This window comes from Lethenteron reissneri, chromosome 28, assembly GCF_015708825.2.
Source record: "Lethenteron reissneri isolate LAM-NWPU_2019-01 chromosome 28, ASM1570882v1, whole genome shotgun sequence".
In the NCBI taxonomy this organism is placed as follows: Eukaryota; Metazoa; Chordata; class Hyperoartia; order Petromyzontiformes; family Petromyzontidae; genus Lethenteron; species Lethenteron reissneri.
The window spans coordinates 2,181,619-2,203,275 of NC_083806.1; the positions used below are offsets into that span (position 1 = coordinate 2,181,619).

The following is a 21,657-nucleotide window of genomic DNA, read 5'->3' on the forward strand; positions in this document are numbered from 1 at the left end:
ATTTATAGGTGGGGGAGTTGATAGTTGAGACAATGGGACGAAGAGGTGTATCTTCTTTATGTATCTTTGGCAAGCCGTATAATCTTGGTGGCCTGGCTGCAGAAGGTTTCAACGAGAACTGTTTGGTCTGATCAATTAATGCGGTTGAATCAGAAATGATTTTGTTGGTTTTAGTGACGAGGCTGTTGGTGGGGTCTCTTTTATTTTTGTATAGCTGCCATCGTTGAGTAGTTCTTGAATTTTGTTGTTGTATTCTATTTTGTCCATGATGACAGTGGCATTGCCTTTGTCGGCTGAGAGGATGACAATGTCATCCCTCTTTTTTAATTGAGCTAATTCAAAACGCTCATCTTTGCTGATGTTGCTAGCTGGCATCTTAGCGTTTTTGAGGGTTGCAGAGATTTCAGATCTTGCTACGTCTGCAACGATGTGACTCAAGCCCTTGAGAGCTACATCTACTCGAGCAATTATATCATTAACTGGTATGTGTCTAGGTGTGACTGCAAAGTTTAGTCCTTTAGCTAAAACGGATTTCAGACCTTCAGAAATAGAACTGTTACTGCGATTAATTACGACTTTGTTAACATCTAGCTTTTCAATGTGTGGGTCCGGTTTCTTGTTTGAGAGGCGGTTGAATTTGGAAATCAAGTTTTCCTTACATTTAGTCGACATAGCGGCAGCAGAAGAGGCAGTCATTTTTTCCACATGTTCCCAATCCGATGTGGACATTGTTGCACTCAAAGATAAGTGTGATTTGTAGAGTGTCTTGTCTAACTGATCTAGTTCGGTGCGCGTAAGTCTGATTTTTCTCTGAGATAAGAGCTAAGCTCGTTCTAGACAGAATTCGTTTCGCATTAGAAGAAGTTACAGCAGCAGATGTTAGTGTAAATGCGTTTGGTATTACCTTAGAGTCGCGGCATCTCTTCAGAAAGGTGAGAGACTCGATTAGCTGAGCCTTCTTATCACGGAGCTTGTTGAAGGATCTCAAAGTTATGTGGAAACCCTCCCCGTAGAGGCGGTTAAATTTCGATTTAAAGCTTTCGTGACTGCAGGGATTCATCTTCTTGGTTCTTTCGGTAAAGTCACGTAGAAGGGAAGTAATAAAATAATAAAAATAAAACATAATAAAATAATTTTCACGACGTTTCGGCCACAACGCAAGCAGCCGTCCTCAGGTGAAAACCAGGCCCGTCGAGGCGACAGAGTCTGAATGAAGCAGCACACGAGCTTGGAGCATATATATAAGCTGGGCGCATTGACAAAGGAATTTGCATATCACGAGGAATTTAGCATATTCATGGGAAATGCAGGAATGTGATTAGTACTGCATATGCATGTGCATTATGCAGGATTAACAGCATCAAAGGGAGCTGCTGCTGCTGCTGCAGTTGCTGCTGCTGCTGCAGTTGCTGCTGCTGCTGCAGTTGCTGCTGCTGCTGCAGTTGCTGCTGCTGCTGCAGTTGCTGCTGCTGCAGTTGCTGCTGCTGCTGCTGCAGTAGCAGCAACTGCAGCAGCAGCAGCAACTGCAGCAGCAGCAACTGCAGCAGCAGCAGCAACTGCAGCAGCAGCAACTGCAGCAGCAGCAGCAACTGCAGCAGCAGCAGCAACTGTAGCTCCCTTTGATGCTGTTAATCCTGCATAATGCACATGCATATGCAGTACTAATCACATTCCTGCATTTCCCATGAATATGCTAAATTCCTCGTGATATGCAAATTCCTTTGTCAATGCGCCCAGCTTATATATATGCTCCAAGCTCGTGTGCTGCTTCATTCAGACTCTGTCGCCTCGACGGGCCTGGTTTTCACCTGAGGACGGCTGCTTGCGTTGTGGCCGAAACGTCGTGAGAATTATTTTATTATGTTTTATTTTTATTATTTTATTACTTCCCTTCTACGTGACTTTACCGAAAGAACCAAGAAGATGAATCCCTGCAGTCACGAAAGCTTTAAATCGAAATTTAACCGCCTCTACGGGGAGGGTTTCCACATAACTTTGAGATCCTTCAACAAGCTCCGTGATAAGAAGGCTCAGCTAATCGAGTCTCTCACCTTTCTGAAGAGATGCCGCGACTCTAAGGTAATACCAAACGCATTTACACTAACATCTGCTGCTGTAACTTCTTCTAATGCGAAACGAATTCTGTCTAGAACGAGCTTAGCTCTTATCTCAGAGAAAATCAGACTTACGCGCACCGAACTAGATCAGTTAGACAAGACACTCTACAAATCACACTTATCTTTGAGTGCAACAATGTCCACATCGGATTGGGAACATGTGGAAAAAATGACTGCCTCTTCTGCTGCCGCTATGTCGACTAAATGTAAGGAAAACTTGATTTCCAAATTCAACCGCCTCTCAAACAAGAAACCGGACCCACACATTGAAAAGCTAGATGTTAACAAAGTCGTAATTAATCGCAGTAACAGTTCTATTTATGAAGGTCTGAAATCCGTTTTAGCTAAAGGACTAAACTTTGCAGTCACACCTAGACACATACCAGTTAATGATATAATTGCTCGAGTAGATGTAGCTCTCAAGGGCTTGAGTCACATCGTTGCAGACGTAGCAAGATCTGAAATCTCTGCAACCCTCAAAAACGCTAAGATGCCAGCTAGCAACATCAGCAAAAGATGAGCGTTTTGAATTAGCTCAATTAAAAAAGAGGGATGACATTGTCATCCTCTCAGCCGACAAAGGCAATGCCACTGTCATCATGGACAAAATAGAATACAACAACAAAATTCAAGAACTACTCAACGATGGCAGCTATACAAAAATAAAAAGAGACCCCACCAACAGCCTCGTCACTAAAACCAACAAAATCATTTCTGATTCAACCGCATTAATTGATCAGACCAAACAGTTCTCGTTGAAACCTTCTGCAGCCAGGCCACCAAGATTATACGGCTTGCCAAAGATACATAAAGAAGATACACCTCTTCGTCCCATTGTCTCAACTATCAACTCCCCCACCTATAAATTGGCTCGTTTTTTGTCTGAAATCCTACGGCCTTTCACTGGAAAAACCACCTCTGCGGTACTAAACTCTACTGACCTGGTATCGACAATCAAGGGGATTGCCCTGTCCCCAGACGACCTGCTTGTCAGTTTTGATGTGGTTTCCTTATTCACCAAGGTTCCTGTACCTGACACCATCGCAATCATTGAAGACTTGGTTCATCAAGGACTGAATGCTGGGGTACCCCCCCTGGTGAGACACTGCTTAACCAATACATACTTCACCTGGAATGGAACTTTCTACAAGCAAACTGAGGGCACCCCAATGGGCTCCCCCCTATCTCCGGTTGTAGCCAACATCTTCATGGAGAAATTTGAGACGGACGCCATCCAGACTGCCACTCTACGCCCGACCTTATGGAAGAGGTACGTAGATGACACCTTTGTCATCTGGCCACATGGCCGGCCTGCTCTAGACCAATTTCTCGACCACATCAATTCCATACACCCAGCCATCAGATTCACCATGGAAGTCGAAAAAGATGGCAAGCTACCCTTTTTGGATGTCCTAATCAAAAGGAGACCTGATGGTTCAATGAGCCACTCTGTCTACAGGAAAGCCACCCATACGGATGCTTACCTAAAACCGGATTCCCACCACCATCCATCCCAGAAGAATTCCCTCATCAAGACTCTATATCATAGAGCCCAATGCATCTCCGACCAGGAACACATTTCCAGTGAACTCAAACACGTACGCCAAGCTCTTAAGGCTAATGGTTACTCCGACTACACAATCCGCAAAGCCATCACTCCAACCATCAAGAAGGATCCTGTTGAGGAGCCTTTCAAGACCATCACCTTACCCTACATTGCTGGGGTCACAAAAAAGATCTCCAAAATCCTGATTAAACACAAGATCCAGGTCCGATTCAACACAGTACATAAAATCCGTGATCTGGTACCGTCTGTAAAAGATGTGGTTCCAGACATACAGTACCCTGGCGTCTACAAACTAAGTTGCCTCTGTGGTAGCAGTTACATTGGGGAAACCAAACGACATGTCTCGGACCGCATCCGTGAACATAAAGCAGACCTGAAACACGGTAGGACAAACACCTCAGCCGTGGCAGATCACTGTTACAACTCAGTGGGCTCACATGACATTGACTTCTCCAAGACAGAGGTTCTCTGCAAGCCATCTGGCTATCATGAGAGATTCGTTCATGAGGCGATCCACATATACAAACACAGAGACAATTTTAACCGAGAAGATGGATTCTGGCTTAGCAATCATTGGAAGGACGTAATAAACCATTTCGGATCTTAACTGATTGTGTTCACGTTTACGGTGACTTTCAGACCGCGTTCCACTCACTGGCATGGTGCAGTGTGCAGAGTAATGTATGGTGTCGTAATTGTATAGTAAATATATAGCAGTGTGATACACATTAAGGTGGGTAGAATAATACATAGTGTTATATTAAAAATGGATAAGGCAGCAACTGCAGCAGCAGCAGTAACTGCAGCAGCAACAGCAACTACAGCAGCAGTAGCAGCAACTGCAGCAGCAGCAGAAACTGCAGCAGCAGCAACTGCAGCAGCAGCAGCAACTGCAGCAGCAGCAGCAACTGCAGCAGCAGCAGCAACTGTAGCTCCCTTTGATGCTGTTAATCCTGCATAATGCACATGCATATGCAGTACTAATCACATTCCTGCATTTCCCATGAATATGCTAAATTCCTCGTGATATGCAAATTCCTTTGTCAATGCGCCCAGCTTATATATATGCTCCAAGCTCGTGTGCTGCTTCATTCAGACTCTGTCGCCTCGACGGGCCTGGTTTTCACCTGAGGACGGCTGCTTGCGTTGTGGCCGAAACGTCATGAGAATTATTTTATTATGTTTTATTTTTATTATTTTATTACTTCCCTTCTACGTGACTTTACCGAAAGAACCAAGAAGATGAATCCCTGCAGTCACGAAAGCTTTAAATCGAAATTTAGTGTCTTATTGTGAGCCAAGAATCGGCATCATCAGTCACGATTTATCCACAGCTGGATGAATGCCTCCCCAATACGCCGCCATGAAATGAGTGCCACTCTGTTACCAAGTCAACAGTGGTTGCCCTAGGGAGAGACTTGCTTCTGTCACAGGAATGTGGAATTTCCACCACTGGCTCAGGCCTGTGAACATGAAATGTAGGTCGCCTCAATGTTTACATGAGCAGATTATTCTGTGAAAGTAGTGCACAAGCACAAATAACAAAAACACTCAACACGTTTATCAATAACACTGCGGCCTTGATATAAGAAATATAAAATAGGCAACGTTTAGGGGGCAGTGGCCCTTCTTCAGGGCATGTAGAGAGAGAGAGCTTGGATAATAAGAATTTGGAGACTGCCCTTAACACCATGGGGCCTGATGAGAATTATGTTCTAACATTTTTCTGATGAACAGTTTTAAATAGGAATATGGATTGTTACAAAGTAGTAGCTCTTGACTAACAGACAACCCTTACACAATCAAAAAAGTTGTACTCATTAAAAATAAAGTAATATCATATTTCTGATGCATTGCATTCTGTGTAGAACTACGATAGCGAAGATGAATTAAACCATTATTGTATTATGTTTAACTTCTTTCGCACCATACGTAGTCAACCATGCTAATCAGAGGTGCGGGGGAAGGACAACAAACTTAACACAAAAAGCAGTTCTAAAGAAATTCGTTTTCAATCTAGATAATATAAAAGTGCATAGCTCCAGTGGCTTCCTAATATCGGAAGGGCGTTCCAGACGGCCGCAGAAGTGCACCGGAAATCACGCGACGCGGTCACCATCTTTATTCGATGGCTAGCCAAAATCCGATTCTGCTGCGAGGATAACCGGAGTTTGCTGTGATGGTTTATGCTTCTTGACAAGATCAGCAAGGATAATGAGCTTAAATCGCTTCGTGATACACTTGTAGTGAGTCCAACTGAGTCATAGACGTTATCTTGGGAGCAACACTATTTATTCACATAACTGTACGTAACATAACACAACCTGCGCTCGGGTCTCGAATGCCCATCTCGCCACGCTACGGCAGCACTAGACAAGGTTCGCTATCCCGGTCCGGACCACAAGCTGGGTCCCGGACCGCGTGGCTAGAGGCTTCTCCCCAACCTGGATCTTCGAACACCGACACTTGAGGAACCCCGAGCTCCTCACGGAGCTCTCGTTATATGCCCCCGGGCTGGGGCTGGCTCCACCCTCAGCCCCGCCCACCTTCCAGGCTTCTAGAGCTCCTTCTCGAATGTTCCCGAGAGCTCTTAGGGACCACGTGACCGCCCCACGGCCCCCGTCCACCGGTGGCCCCCCTCCAGTATCGTCCGGTCACGTGACAACAGGTCGGCCAGAGTGGCATGCCCCAGAGTAACCCTGGCTGGCTGACGCTCGCTCTCGCTCCCTCACTGGGAGCCGACACCGCACACTGATCGTGGTGCCTTCGCGCTAACCAGCGCTCACCCAACCACCGCCAGAGTTGGTACTGCAGCCCGCAACCCGGGCTGTCCGCAATGACAACATTACCGGCCGTGACTTCGCAAGTCCCGGCACCATACAGTGACAAGTACAGTAACTACACATTTCTGTAGCCCAAACCTCACGTCAATAGGGCAGGAAATATGAGCAGGACATCTCTTTGACTCTGCTTTCCATGACGTTATGGGAACGCATGAAGTAACCGCGCTATCGATGTGCAGGTTCGATCGCGAGGGCCAGAACATGGAGACGGAGTCGATCTCCGAGCAGCGCTTCGCTGGCGGCTCCTTCCCGGAGAGCCAGTGGAAGACGCTGTCCCAAGTGAAGATGGAAAACCTTGGCCACGGTGACAAGGTAACTTGCCATCCCTCCCCCTCTGCCATTTTTGCGATTCGTAGTTTATCGAATTGATGAAGGGGGGGAAGGTGTGTCGAAAACAGAGATTGATTTTGATCTCTGTGGGCCGCCATAGTCACGTGACTTTGCACCGTCCTGCGGTGGGGGCGATTGAGGAGGTGAACGTGTGGGGGGTGGAGTAACGATGGCGATGATAGCCCCTCCTCGCCACGAGCACGTGGTGAGCAAGAGATGGAGAGGGAGATTGAGACTAGACAGAAATAATAAGACGGAGAGAGAGAAAGGGAGACGGATAAGGTTGAAGCAGACGGAGAGAAATAGACAATGAGATGGGTTATACAGATGGAGAAAAATGGAGATGGGGGTAGGGAGACACACGGGCAGAGGGAGAGACATAGAGAGAGAGAGAGACACGTGCACGTGGAGGCATAGAGACAGAGAGATGGAGACGGATACAGGGAGACGCCACAGAGAGGGCTGCGCTCTGTGCACGCACTGCCACCATCACACGAGGCCACCACCGACCCTCGTCTCCGCCCGCCCTACGCAGGCCGACTACGTGACGGTGAAAGGCTCCATCATCTCCATCAAGAAGGACAACTGCCTGTACCAGGCATGCCCCAAGCTCGACTGCAACAAGAAGGTGCTCGACCTCAACAACGGCAACTTCCGCTGCGAGAAGTGCGACACCGAGGTGCCCAACTTCAAGTACCGCCTCATCCTGCAGGTGAGCCCCCACGCATGCGCTGCTGCTACCTTGCAGGTGTGTGTCTTTGTCTTCGGTGCAGGTGTGTGCTGCTGTAGGTGTGTGTGTATTTGCGTGGCCTCAACGTGCACATAGCCTGGCACAAGCGTCGTGGTGATGTCACCGCCACTTGGTGGTGAATGGCAGTTGTTTTTGTATTTGCTGTTCTGGTACAGGTGTAGTGCTTATACTTATGAGACCCGTGGGTAGAAATACTCACGGGATCCTAGGTTACAGTGTTAGGATGACGTCACAAGGTAAGGGAGAGAGAAGGCGTGGCAAACTACTGCTGCTTCCAGTCAGCTTTCCGTCAAAACTATTCCACAGAAACAGCACTCACCAGAGTGCTCGATGACATTTTAACGATCATTGATTCCGGCTCAACTGTTGCACTTGTAAGTCTAGACATTTCATCAGCCTTTGACACCATCAACCACTCGCTCCTTACTTCCCTGCTGAAATCCAACTTGGGTATATGCGGCTCAGCACTCAAGTGGATAGTTTCGTACCTTTCTGACCGGCAATCTTCAGTCAGGGTGGGCATGTCCACATCGCCTGAAACAAGAGCATTATGCGGGGTTCCCCAGGGCTCTGTACTAGGTCCCCTGCTCTTCACAGCCTACACTTTCCCGATCGGCCGGCTCATCGCAAGCTTCGGTGTTAAGCATCACTCATACGCGGATGACACTATTCTATTCACCGCCATCGATTCTAGCAATGCATCTGGATTCGAGAGGCTCTCGGAATGTACCACCGCCGTGCAACAATGGTTCACTGCACACAACCTCGCCACTAATCCGAAAAAGTTAGTGGCCATCATGTTAGGTACCAAGCAACGTCTCAACTAATCAGCACTCCCAACACACATACACATCTTCGGTCACAGCATCAGGTTCACCGACCACTTCAGCTACTCGGTGTCATCCTAGATTCAACTTTATCCTTCGATCGTCAAACCAACCATATCATCAGTTCATGTAACTTTCACCTGAAGGCTCTCAGACACCTACGTCCTCTCATCTCTACTGAAATTGCCAACACATTGGCATGTTGCATAGTTGGGTCTCGCCTTGACTATTGCAACTCCGTCCTAGTCCGGACCTCCACTGGCAACCTAAAGAAACTTCAAAGACTACAAAACAACCTAGCACGCGTCGTCATTCCCCACACTCATCGATTCACTAGCTTGTCTCCGTGCTCTCAAATGGCTACCCATCGCCAGTCGGGTCACATACAAGATCGCTTGCCTCTGCCACAATGCCTTCATATCCGCCTGCCCGCCGTACCTTTCTTCATTATTGACAACCTGCAGCTCAGCACACGGCAGATGCCTGCGCAGCGCGACTCACGACCTCCTCTTGATACCAGGATCCAGGATGGTCATGTCTATGCACCGCTTCTCGGTGGCAGTCCCAACAGTCTGGAACGATATCCCTCTGCACATTTGCAGCATCACCTCAATCGCCTCCTTCAAGAGAGACTTAAAAAACTCACCTCTACAATCATGCTTTCCAGCGACTCTTGAGCTTGGCTCCGCGCCTCAGAGTTGCGGCCATTACGTCCGCAAATTTGCGTGCGTTATAAATTGAACTATTATTATTATTAAAAGACATAACTTCCAGAGAGAGAGGTGACGTCACCAGTTGAGGCGGGGCGATCGGGGCACTTCTTGGAGGGAATCCGAGTATGGTGAACGCGTGCGACGTAAGCTTGTGCAAAATAAAGAAAAGTGTCGACTCTCGATCTTCATCTGGTGGAGTCTCTACAACTGGTGGCAGCGGTGGGATGACAAGATGCCTCGACGCTGCAACAAGAAGGACCCCGACAGAGATCCCAGCGAAGAAGGGGAGGAACGTGACTCTACTCCCATCGCCCCGAATGGCCGTGATCCGGAGACGGCACGGTCTGCAGACGGTGTTGGAACAGCTCCCCGAATCATGAGAAGATTGCGGGGAGCAAGGAGCAACACATCTGAGAGCCCTCCACCCTGCGAGAGGAGGGGGAGGCACTTTACGGGCCGGGTCAGCCAACAGACAGAGGCGGTCACGCTACTCTTGCAACAACTGCGGGAGGACAAAGGTGGCTGCTAGCCCGGCGACAGTCATGCCGCTCTTGGCGTCCGCAGCGGCTTCTCCGCTCAGCTGAGCGGAAAGTCCTACTGTGGGGATGCCACGAGTAACAGCGACGGCTGGGGTAGTCGCCGCCCAGCCAGCGCCGCGGACGGGTGAGAACGCAGCACCACAATCGGCGGGCTCCATTCTCGCTGGCCCAGCGGGCGCATCGGAGGCTCCCAAATTAAATTTTGCAGTCGGAACCACAGAGGGAAGAGTCACCTCATGGAGGATGTAGGGTCACCCTTAGTGAGGCCGACACCGATAGCCGCCATGGGAGCTGGGGCAGAGATAGACCCCCGAGGCCCAGCGGTAATGGCCGCACCGAGCTTTAGCGGCGGAGCGTTGGAGCCGCGTGGGGAGGCGCGAGGATAACAGTCAGAGGCGGCGTGCGGCCTAGGCCGCAGAATTTATTCCACCCGGGGGAGTGGAGCGGCGATGAGGAGAGGGCGCCGATTGTCCATGCAGGTTAGGTCATGTCGAAAAATGTGTGGCTAAGGGAGGGGACTGGGGAGCACTTGTTCGCCGATTCGAGGCAGCGTACACCTATTTGGAATGGACGGAGCACGAGCCACTGAAAGCTCTCCCCATGGTCTTAAGCGATGACGCTTTGATCATTTATTCTTCCATCCCAGCAGACAAAAAGAACACCCTGCAAAGCCTTCATCGCGAGATGGCAGAGATTTTTGACCCGAAATCTATCACTAAAAGACGAATCCAGAACCGTCGGCTGGAAGAGGGCGAATCAGGTTTGGCCTACAGAAGCTCCCTCATGGCCTTAGCACAAGCTGGTTTGCCAGGCCTGGATGCGGGGGCTCGGGACTTTTAAGGTGGCACAGGCTTTAACAATAGTTTTGCCAGTCACTGATGAGGACAAGCATTACTTCCTTGTGGATTGCGAAGAGCATAAGAGCCCATGAGGAGGTGATAAAGCCGCAACGTATGGTCACGCAAATAGCGGACCCATCACCCCATTAAGGACCGGAGGGAGTTCGGGGGAAAATGGAACATGGGAGAAGACGCCGAACCAGAGATGGACGCTGGGCTGCCCAGGGGAGAGATGTTGGCGGCTGTGAGAGGGGCATATCGGGGTCCTGCCCAGAAAAACCGTTGTTGGATGCCCAGGGGACTTGGAGCAACCAGCCGGACCTAAAGCTCTCTGACCTGCCACCAATGTGGCCATATGGGCCACATCGCACGCGGATGCCACACCGACGCTGCTCCATCGGGGCCGCCCTCGCATCAACAACCGCCTCCCCACCCGTATTGTACATACAATCAGCAGGCGAGTTGCGGCACCCAAAACACCTCGGCAGTTTCCATCACAGACCTCCCGCACACACCAACAGTCAATACACCTGCCATTTCCCGACGATCACAGCCACACTCGTATATACATGGCCGGCTTCGGGGTACACAATGGCGCAAGTTGGCACGGAGGGTCGTGGCAGCCACAGCTGGGACGTCGGTGGATGGAATTGAGGTTCGGATGCTGGTCGATACGGGAGTGTCGGCGACTATTATCTCCCTGCACGTTTTTGACATGCTTCCCCACAGGGCCCAGCGGTTGCGCCCTGTACAATTGTCCTATGAAGCGGCAAATGCGGGGGGCATAGGGATATTGGGACAGTTAGACCCAAATTCGCGTGGAGGTACTGGTCATATTGGCCCTGCACTAGTCTCCAGCACATTGACGGTTCCCTGTTTGCTGGGAACAGACTTTTTGAATCAGCTCCCTATCAAAATTGTAAATGACCAGGGGTGCATTGAAATGCCGTCAGGGGAACGTCCGGAAAGAGATGCTCACTGTACCCCCAGCAGCACAAATCTTAATTCCCCTTCGATATCGCATACCTCTGGTGACGGCGCGACTGGACACACTCATTTTGGTATCACCGACAATTGCGATCATGGATTGACACGCCTTAGCAGGAGCGGACACCATTCTATGTCGCCACCAACATTTGTTTATTCAAATTTTTAAGACGGCAACCACACCTGTCACAATACGGTTTTGGCACATGTGCGATCCATGCCAGCAGGGGGTGGAGAAGTGCAGGCAGGAATAATGGCGGATAATACTGATCCTACACTATGGGGACCTCATTTGCCAGTAAAAATATGATAATTGGTTCTTTACCCTTCTATCTGGCAACAAAACTGACACCTTTTTGCAAGGAGTCATGTTTGCATAGACCGCAATACCTGCAGTCATAATACAAACAAAAGAACATAACTCAAAAGAACATAACAGATGACGCCAAAAGGCGCACAACTCAAGTTGTGCGCCTTTTGGCGTCATCTGGTCCAACCCATATGAGACTAGGCTCGAAGGAAAGCTGTCTCGGGTGTGGACCAATCAACTTCAAGGACAGTGCACATTATCAGAGTTATGTTCTTTTGTTTGTATTATGACTGCAGGTATTGCGGTCTATGCAAACATGACTCCTTGCAAAAAGGTGTCAGTTTTGTTGCCAGATAGAAGGGTAAAGAACCAATTATTATAATACTGATCCTGGCTACGCCTTGGCTGGAAGCCATGACAGCGCAGGATGCTAACTTGTCCGAGTCACAATGCCAGGCCCTTCGGGTATTGTTGCAAGATTTTGATGACATTTTTAGTAAGGCACCATACGATTTATGGCGCATTAACTTAATGTAACACCACATAGAGACGGGAAACGTGCCGCCCAGCCGCCAAAATGCATATCGCATGGGGCTGGTCGAGAAATCTTACCTACTAAACGGGATTGACGAGATGTTAAGGGCTGCTATTATCTCGCCATCCACGGGCGCCCTGTCGTCCTTGTCAAAAAGCCAGATGGTTCATTCTGGTTTTGCGTCTACTTCCGTCAACTGAATAAGGTCACAATGGCGGACGCTTATCCACTCCCGCGGATTGATGATTCCTTGGATCTATTATCAGAATTTTGGCAGTTACCGCTGGATGAGGATTCAAAACACAAAACCGCCTTGTGGACACGCCAGGGGTTATTTCATTTTAACTGTCTCGCCATGGGATTACAAACGGCCGTAGCCACATTCCAAAGGCTCATGGATCTAGTACTGACGGATCTCTATATATTTGGACGACGTAATTGTGTTGGGATGATCTTTCCAGGAACACTTATACCAGTTGAGGATAGTTTTCTCACTTATCAGGGAAGCGCATTTAAATCTCAAGCCTTTAAAATGCCACCTCGCACAGCCTCCCATCACATATTTAGGGGAAATAGCGCAATGGGGGTAGCTACTGATCCTGAAAAGACACTGTGTTAGGGAATGGCCCACCCACATAAGCTTTTGTTCAGGGATATGTTATGGACAAAGGTGCCCTTGTAATCTTCTAATGGACCAGGTTATACACTAAGAAAGTGTACACTTCTCAATACCACCCACAAACCGATGGGATGGTGGAACGACTAAATCGTACCATCACTTACATGCCATGTCAGGTGGTTAATGAGACTCAGACGGACTGGGACTTACACATAGGCAGGGTCCTGGCAGCATACCGGTTAGCCCCGCATGCTTGAACAGAGATACTCCCCGTTTCATTTGCTGTATGGTCGGGAGCCTGACCCTCCTATTGAGCACCAGGTTTTTGACCTCCCAGTTGTGGCTGCAAAATAGCCAATAGCGGTATGGCAGGTCATGCAACAGTGGGAGACTGCGAGGGAGGCGGCACAAGCTGAGGCAGCTTCCGCTCGTTCTGCGAATGAATGGGCCAGGCAAAAGGGAGTGACGCCCTGGCCTTTTAAAGTGGGAGATGGTGCGTGGCTACACTGCCCACAGGTCTCCTTAGGGACGTTGCCCAAACTGCGCCGTCTGTGGCAGGGCCCTGTTAAGGTGGTGGAAATTCTCAGGCCCAAATGTGTACGGGTTCAATTGGGACGCCGGCAATGGTATATGCACCCTGCCCGTCTAAAGCCGGACCGGTCGAAGCTTACCACACTTGGAAGAGCACCCACTCCACTCACCAAAAACCGGGTTACCGCGAACACCGACACCTTCACCCCTTCACTCACCATCATCACTGCTGAAGTCGGGGAAGTCATTTGCCATGACGAACCAACCTCAAGAAGGTTGCTTTCCTTGAGGTTGGTTGTTCGCATGTTGTGGTTGGAAGATCCGATTGACCCCTGGTATAGTACCGTCTTGCCTTACAGTTACTCCTTTGTTGCTGTCTTAAAATCTGTTCTGTATACACATGCATTCCTCACCTACACACACAAAGTTTCAGGACTCCGGTTGAGTTGAAATTGCTTGTTTATTGACTAACAAAAGTGCTTTTTCCCTCTTCTCGTCTACCGTCAGGCTTGCACCGAGTCCCTTCGATTCGCACTAGTTGTGTTAAGGTGACGACGACTTTTTCTTCAGGGGGGGGGGGAGTGATGTAGTGCTAATGCTTTCGAGATCCAGGGGTAGAAATACTCACAGGATTCTAGGTTAGAGTGTTAGGATGACGTCACGAGGAAAACAAGAGAGAAGGCAGGCGAGAGACAGAACTTCCAGAGAGATAGAGGGAGCGTCACCGGTTGAGGCGGGGCGATCGGGGCGCTTCTTGAGTGGAATGGGTGTAGGGTGGACGCGTGCGGCGTGAGCTCGTGCGAAATAAAGAAAAGAGTCGACTCTCGAGCTTCATCTGGTGGACTGTCTACCAGAGGTCGCAACCGGGTACCCGATACCCGTACCCGGCCGGGTACGGGTACCAGTTTGCGATCCTGGTGCGGCCGGGTACGGGTACGGGTAGACCGTGAGTCACTGGTGAGTAACCGTTTGTCACTCATTTCCCAACGTCTTGTCTCTTCTCACAATTCAAGTTCCTAGAATCAACCCACCCACGCCTGCAACATGGCTTCATCCCAGAGGTCGCAATCGGGTACCCGTTTGCGACCCTGGTGCGGCCGGGTACGGGTAAGGAATCAAAACCCGTTTGCGACCTCTGCTGTCTACCCAGGCGTGTGCTGCTGTATGTGTGTGTGCCGTTCCTGTACAGGAATGTGCTGCTGTAGGTGTGTGTGCTGCTGTGTGTGTGTGCCGTTCCTGTATAGGTGTGTGCTGCTGCTAGGAAGGGGAGTCGCTTTGGGGCTTTGGGGGGGTCCCTAGGAAGGAGGCTCACTTGGGGGCCCAGGGCCAGAAGGGATGCCCGTGGCTGGTGCCGCAGGGTGGATGTTGCTCCCGCACAAGGCAGGGCTCGTGACCGCTGACCGACCAGGTCGGGGGGAGGTGGGGGGGAGGTGGGGAACGGGGGGGGGCAGGGTGCCTTCCCCCCCCCCCCTGCTTCTGCGTGCATGCTGTTCCTTTGGTGTGCCGGCGCTATTTTTAGCCTGAGGTGTCTGCGTTGTTCCCGTGTGCGCGCTGTTCGCATGCGTGCGTAATGTTCCTTGTGTAGGTGGACGCGTGCTGTGCCTCTAGTGCGGGTGTGCGTGTGTACCGTGCGTGTGTACCGTACGTCCAGCAAACATGTCACAAAAAATCAGACCCCCCCCTCAAGTATGACGTCACAAAGCTCTGCCCCCCCCCCAAAAAAAAAAACATGCGTCAAATCGCTTTAACTATTTTGATTCTGGTGCGTGTTTAATGTGGCGCTGCACTCTGATGTGGGAGAAAACATTTATTAAAAAGTCTATTTAATTAAGTAGAACGTGTTGTCTATATTTATTTAAAATTGCGCATTTTGATGTAACGGCACATTTCTCAAACCCCCCCCCCCCCCTCGTCACACATCGTCACAAATGTCTGACCCTCCCCCCCCCCCCCCCCCCCCCCAGGTGCGTGACGTCATTTATGGACGGCCCCTAAGTGTCGGTGTTTGTAATACACGTGTGTCAGTGTCTGTGTTTGGACGGTGGCTCAGCGGTTAGTGTGCTGTGCTTCGAACCCCGGCGACCCGGGTTTGTTTCCTGTTTTAGCAAACATTGGTGACGATTATTTGATGCGGTGTGTAAACATCGCCACTGGGGATACAAAGGCGGCCGGGCGTGGTGCAGGCCACCCACCCCCATCGTGTGCCGTTCCGGCCTTCATAGGTGCTCGCTAACAGCACCTGCCCCAAGTCTGTTCAGGCTATATGTGGGATCTTTGCATAGTGAAGTGGGATGGGTGGGGCAGTGGTTAGCACTCTGCGCTGTCAACCTGGTGACCCGAGTTCTTTTTCCACTCATGGCTAACACGAGTGACGATTACCTGAACCGGTCCTAGACATCCCCTAGGTCTACTCAGCCTCAAATGAGTACCTGGTGTGGTGTGTAATCACCACTAGGGAGGCAGGCGGCTGGGCATGGTGCTGGCCACCTACCTCCTCGTGTGCTGTGCCGGCCTTCATAGGTGCTCGCTAATAGCACTTTCCCCAACAATCTGTTCAGGCTATACGGGGGATCTTTGTCTTTGTTGCGTGTGTGCTTAATTAGTGATGCTGTGCGTTTATGGTTGCCGTGGTTCAGGCCAACATCGTGGACTACACTGACAACCAGTGGGTGACCTGCTTCCAGGAGCAGGGGGAGAGCATCCTGGGCATGAAGACGGAGGTTCTCGGGGACCTTAAGGACTCGGTACGGGGTGCAGACATAGCTGTTAGGTCCACTCCAGATCCATTTCAGATCCACTCCATATAAACCCCAGATTCAGATGCACTCTAGATCCACTCCTAGATCTATTCCAGGTCTACTACAGATGCGCTGCCAGATGCACCCTAAATCCACTCCAGATCTACTCTAGATGCACTACTAGATCAACCCCAAAACCACTCAAGATCAAATCCAGATGCACTCTAGATCCACTCCTAGATCCATCCCAGATATACTTCAGATGCCCTCCCAGACCCACTCCAGATCTACTCCTGGATCAACCTGAGAACCACTCCAGATCAACACCAAATCCAGATGCACTCGAGTTGCACTCCTAGATTTGCACATGCATTCCCTGATCCACCCCTGATCCACTCCTGATCCACTCCTGATCCACTCCTGATCCACTCCCAGATTTACTCCAGCTAGTCCATAAGCAGCACTCTGGTGCTAAGTGTTTGGGGGCTACAAATGCAGCAGTGATGTTACTGTAACTGGCGATGCTGCTGCTGCTCTGGTTGGTTAGTTGCCATGGAAACCGCTGTCTGCACCACGATCCCCACTCGGGCGCCACCACCTTGTGGTTGCGAAAAAACACAGACAAAGGTCGCGCGGGAAGGAAGGCGTTGTGTGTTTTGTTATCACCGTGTGTCCTCAGTGGCGGGGGTGGGGGCGGGCGCTGAAGATGCTGCTACTGCCGTTGAGTGACGGTCAACACACTATACTAATAGGGTCAACACACTACTTTAAAACTATTAAATATGTTTTATTTTACTAGGTAAGGCTCACTGAGATATATATGTAGATATTTTTCAAAGGCGACCTGGCCACAGGATAGCTCAACAAAGTGGCTTATAACTTGATTGGGAGCTTTCGTTTCATCCCGTGGACATTTATAGCAGCCAAATACTCTTTAAGGGAGAAATTGGAGGACCCGGAGAAAAATCCACACGACCACGGGGAGAACATGCAAACTCACAAATATACAGCAGCAGGCGTCAGGGTTGGGATCTTACCCACGACCTGTATACCAGGTGAGGTCGTTAATCTTACCACGATTGCACCATAGGCACTCGCTGATGACATTTGGCTCCCCCCCCCCCCCCCTTTGCGATGGTCTGTGTTGCTATATGGGTGAACTTTATCTTGGTGGTGTTGGCCAACCACCCCTTGGGTGCTGTGCCGGCCTTCATAGGTGCTACTCGCAAAGGGCACTTGCCTCAACAGTCTGTTACAGCCTATACACGGGGGATCTTTTATCTTTGTACAGGATGACCAAGTCGCCTACGAGCAGGTCTTCCAGAACGCCAACTTCGCCACCTACATCTTCCGCATGCGGGTCAAGCTGGAGAATTACAACGTGAGTGGTGGGGGGCCTGGGGGTTGTGCGATGGGGGGGGGGGGTGTTGTCATGTTACCTGGGAAAACCTCGGCCGAGTCTCCAGGCACATTGGTAGGAGGGTCCTGCCAAATTTGTTTTTTTTTGCTTGCAGTCGAGGGGGCGATGTTGCCGTTGTGCAAAATCCCAATTGGGCAATTTGTGGGTCATGTATATCAACCTTATCGTCTGGAAATGTATAGCAGCAGCCGAATACTCTTAAAGGTGTGACGTGGATTCTAAATGTCGAGGGAAAAACCAGAAGACCCGGAGAAAAACCCACGTGACCGCGGGGAGAATCACTAACTCCAAATATAAAGCAGGTGTCGGAGTTGGGATCGAACCCCTAACCTCCTGCATACTAGGCGAGATAGTTAACATCTCGCCACTGCAGTGCCCCAAAATCTGACCCCTAACCTCTCCCGACCCCTTGTGTCTCCGCCAACAGGATGAGTCTCGCATCAAGATGACCATCTTGGAGGTGCGGCCGTGCGATCCCATTGAGCACAGCAAGAGGTTGATCACGGAGATCCGCAAAATGGTCCTGAGCGCCTGAGCCCGCTGCTCTGCGCCATTTGGTGTCATCGTGCCGGTGGGGTGGGGGGGGGCGGGTTCGTCCACCGCCGCCCCCATCTGCTCCTCGCTATTTTCGATCCATAGAGTTACTTTGTCGTCAGCCCACTTCTGGATGAAGGCCTCCCCTTCACCCCGTGACACAGCCGTGGGGCTTGTTTGGCGTTACTGCGCCATGCTGATTACTGCAGTGGCATTGGTGATGGTAAGTTGGGGGGGGGGGGGGCGGGTGGGGGGCCCTCGGTCCATTGTAGATATCGCTCTCAATTTAGTGACGATAGAACAGAACACGAGTTGGCGGCGGGTTCATAGCGCATTGCGCTGACCACTTCTCAGTAAGCTAAGCTTTAAAATAAAACTGTTCATTTTACCAGGTGATGCCCACTGAGCTATTATACAGCTGCTTTGCAGAAGCGATCTGGACAGAATTTGATAGCTCAACGAAGTGGCTTTTTTTGCGTGGAAATTTATCGTAGCCAAATACTCTTAAACGCATGATGTTGATTCTAAATGTGGAAGGACAAACCAGAGAACCTGGAGAAAAATCCACACAACCACGGGGAGAACATGCAAACTCCAAATACGCAGCAGGCGTCAGGGTTTGGATTGAACCCAGAACCTCTTGCATACCAGGCCCCCCCCTGGCACTTAACATCTCGCCACCGTGGCACCCCTAAATAACGGTGGTAAAACAGTCCTTTTGCTTAACCCCGTACAGCGAGACTTTAAACAATTTAAACTTGTAAACTATGTCCCCAATTTCTCGTCAGATGCCTTGAGCGTTGCCGTGTTTCCTTCATCGTCGAGCACCGTTCTTAGCAGCCCTCTTATTTCACTTCAAATCGTTCTCACCCCAGCAACACCCGTTCCCAGGTGTTACGTTTGCACGCGTGGCTTTGTTACCTTTTTTATTTGCGTTAACGTTTTTGTGTCGTCGGCTCGTTCCCAGCGCCGAGGTTCGCGGTTGTTGAATAAAGTTGGCGCTCGTAGCGGGCTGTGCATGCGCCGCTCATCCATCGCTTGGGCGTTGACCTGGCTAAACGGGGCGGAGACTGGGCTTCGTTTAAAAAAAATTGTTCCACCCAAGCCGACACGCTGAGCTCATTTGGCTTTGGGATCGTGATGTTTTTTTGCGTCATTTGCCAAGCTGCTTTGTGAACTTTGCTGTACTTATGCAGGAGCGCAGTACGTCACTTTGGGAATGCGACCTTCGTTTTGATGCGATTGTGGTTGTTGCGAGGTAAACGCCGTGGCTTTGGGTTTTTGTTGCAGGTGAAACTAACTCTTGTTCCCAGAACATGGACCTCAGGAAAATGTTTTCTGTTATATTTTGGTTCAAGTTTTTTTAAACCTGTTGATCCTTTACGGCATATTCACGCAACAATGACCCCATAATTGTTCCACCATGCCCCACGAAAAAAATACGTTCACCTCTTAAAAGTAAAGCGTTGAGGTCTCTCCGCGAATGAGCACGGGGTAGTTCCTCATTTCTCTCTCTCGCGCACGATCGTGTGTCTTGGGGGTTTGCGTACCGCGTGTTCATCACAACGTCCGACTTGAAGAAGCTCCCGGTGGCAAAACGTCCGGGGACGTTGCTCGCGTGCCAAACAACGTGCGGTAACAACCCGAAACCACAGCGCTGGAAGCTCCTCACTCCCTGTTGCGCCACGACCATTTGCAGATCCCGAAGGTGTTGGACGTTTTCCTAAATCTGGCAGACTCGCTCTCACGGTTCAAAGTTGTTGCTTTTTGGAAGCCACATGACGGCGTTCCCCTCCTCACGCGCGCCGTCGTCGTGCACGCTGCTTGAACGTGTGCCGTCTCTCCGCGCTCGCGTCTCCACGCGCGGTTCAACGTCACTACGGCGGTGAGGGCCGCGTCAAGGCCCCTCCCCCCAGGTCCCCCCCCCCCCCCGTGCAGAGTTCCCTTTATGCGAGACGGTGTCGTCGAGTAACGCTTGTGCGTCTGCGTACTGCCGCCTAGATTATATTGTTTGTGTTTTTCCTATAAGTCTCAATAAAGACATTATTTCGTAAGTCACGTGTTCAGCGAATGCGCTGTGTGTGTGTCATCATTGGGCTTCTCGCAATCGAGGATTATTGTCTTCAATAATTAAAAGTTGGATTATCTGTGGGTCCGAAGATGTATCAAGAGACCAATCTGTGGTTGGCAGATTCTGCCGCAGCTCGGGCACAACGTGTCCAGAGAGTGGTGGGTGAGACCAGTTCAGCAAGTCGGGCTGCAGCGTTGCTGTTTCTGCCGTAGAGTTTCAAAATGTTTGGATCCTTGTAATAGACTCTCCAAGAATCTCCCACGAGTTCGTGTCGACGGAGCATTTCTTCATCTTGACATCCTTGAAACGCGTTTTCTGCCCAGCCTCTTGAACGCCACCCCGACTAAGCTGGAAGGAGAAGACTTTGCTGCTTCGCGAGTCTGGAGTTAGGCAGACGGACGACGTGGCCGACCCAGCGAAGCCGACGTCGAATGATCGTGGCCTCAATGCTCGTGGTGTGTGTTTGCGAGATGACTGATGTCAGTTCGTCTGTCTTCTCGATTTTAAGGATCTTCCGTCAGCAGCGTTAATGATACTTGAGCACTTTGAGATGTCTCCTGCATGTTATCCACGTCTCAGCTCCGTACAGTAAGGTAGAGATTACAACTGCTTGATAAACCATAATCTTGGTTTTGGACCAATTTCCTCAGCCGACTGAAAGCTGCACTTGCACATTTCAGGCAATTTTGGATTTCTTTGTCAACAGCATTGTGTGAAATAAGGCTTCTGAGGTATGGGAAATGCTTAACATTCTCCAGAGTCTCAACGTGGATGTAAATTGTCGGAGCTGGGGACTGCTCATTGAGAACTGGTTGATGGAGGACCTTCGTCTTTAAAATATTAAGCATCAGTCTCGTTTTATTCATATGCCTTAGGGGCCGTCCATAAATGACGTCACGCGATTTTGGACGATTTTTTACCCCCCCCCCCTACGTCACACGGCGTCACAAAGAAGTCAGACCCCCCCAAATATGACGTCACAAAGCTCTGCCCCCCTCCAAATAAAACCATGCTTCAAATCGCTTTAAGCTATTGTCATTGTAGTGCGTATTTAATGTGGCGCTGCACTGATGTAAGAGAAACATTTATTAAAAAGTCTATTTAATCAAATAGAACGTGTTTATATTTAAAGTGGCACATTTTGATGTGACGTCACATTTCTCAAACCCACCCCCCTTGTCACACATCGTCACAAATGTCTGACTCCCCCCCCCCCCCCCCCCTAGGTGCGTGACATCATGTATGGACTGTCCCTTAATAAAAGTTTTGATTTCCTGAAGATCCGCTTCTGAGTGGGCACACGACAGCGTCGTCAGCATAATGGATCTCAACTGCTGTCGGGATGGTTTTAGATCGAAGTCTGTTGATGTTGAACAGATTGCCATC

At 50.1% G+C, this 21,657-nt stretch overlaps 1 protein-coding gene across 1 annotated transcript in view; it reads left to right on the plus strand.

The window, feature by feature from the left end:
- Positions 1–20,254, plus strand: part of LOC133348780 (replication protein A 70 kDa DNA-binding subunit-like) — a 38,267-nt gene extending 18,013 nt beyond the window's left edge. Inside the window, exons 12-16 of the mRNA XM_061561770.1 lie at positions 6,707–6,839; positions 7,393–7,569; positions 16,145–16,252; positions 17,538–17,627; positions 18,094–20,254. Coding sequence (XP_061417754.1) covers positions 6,707–6,839; positions 7,393–7,569; positions 16,145–16,252; positions 17,538–17,627; positions 18,094–18,201 — 616 coding nt within the window. The 3' untranslated portion in view covers positions 18,202–20,254. The remainder of the gene's footprint in view (positions 1–6,706; positions 6,840–7,392; positions 7,570–16,144; positions 16,253–17,537; positions 17,628–18,093) is intronic.
- Positions 20,255–21,657: the final 1,403 nt, after the last annotated feature.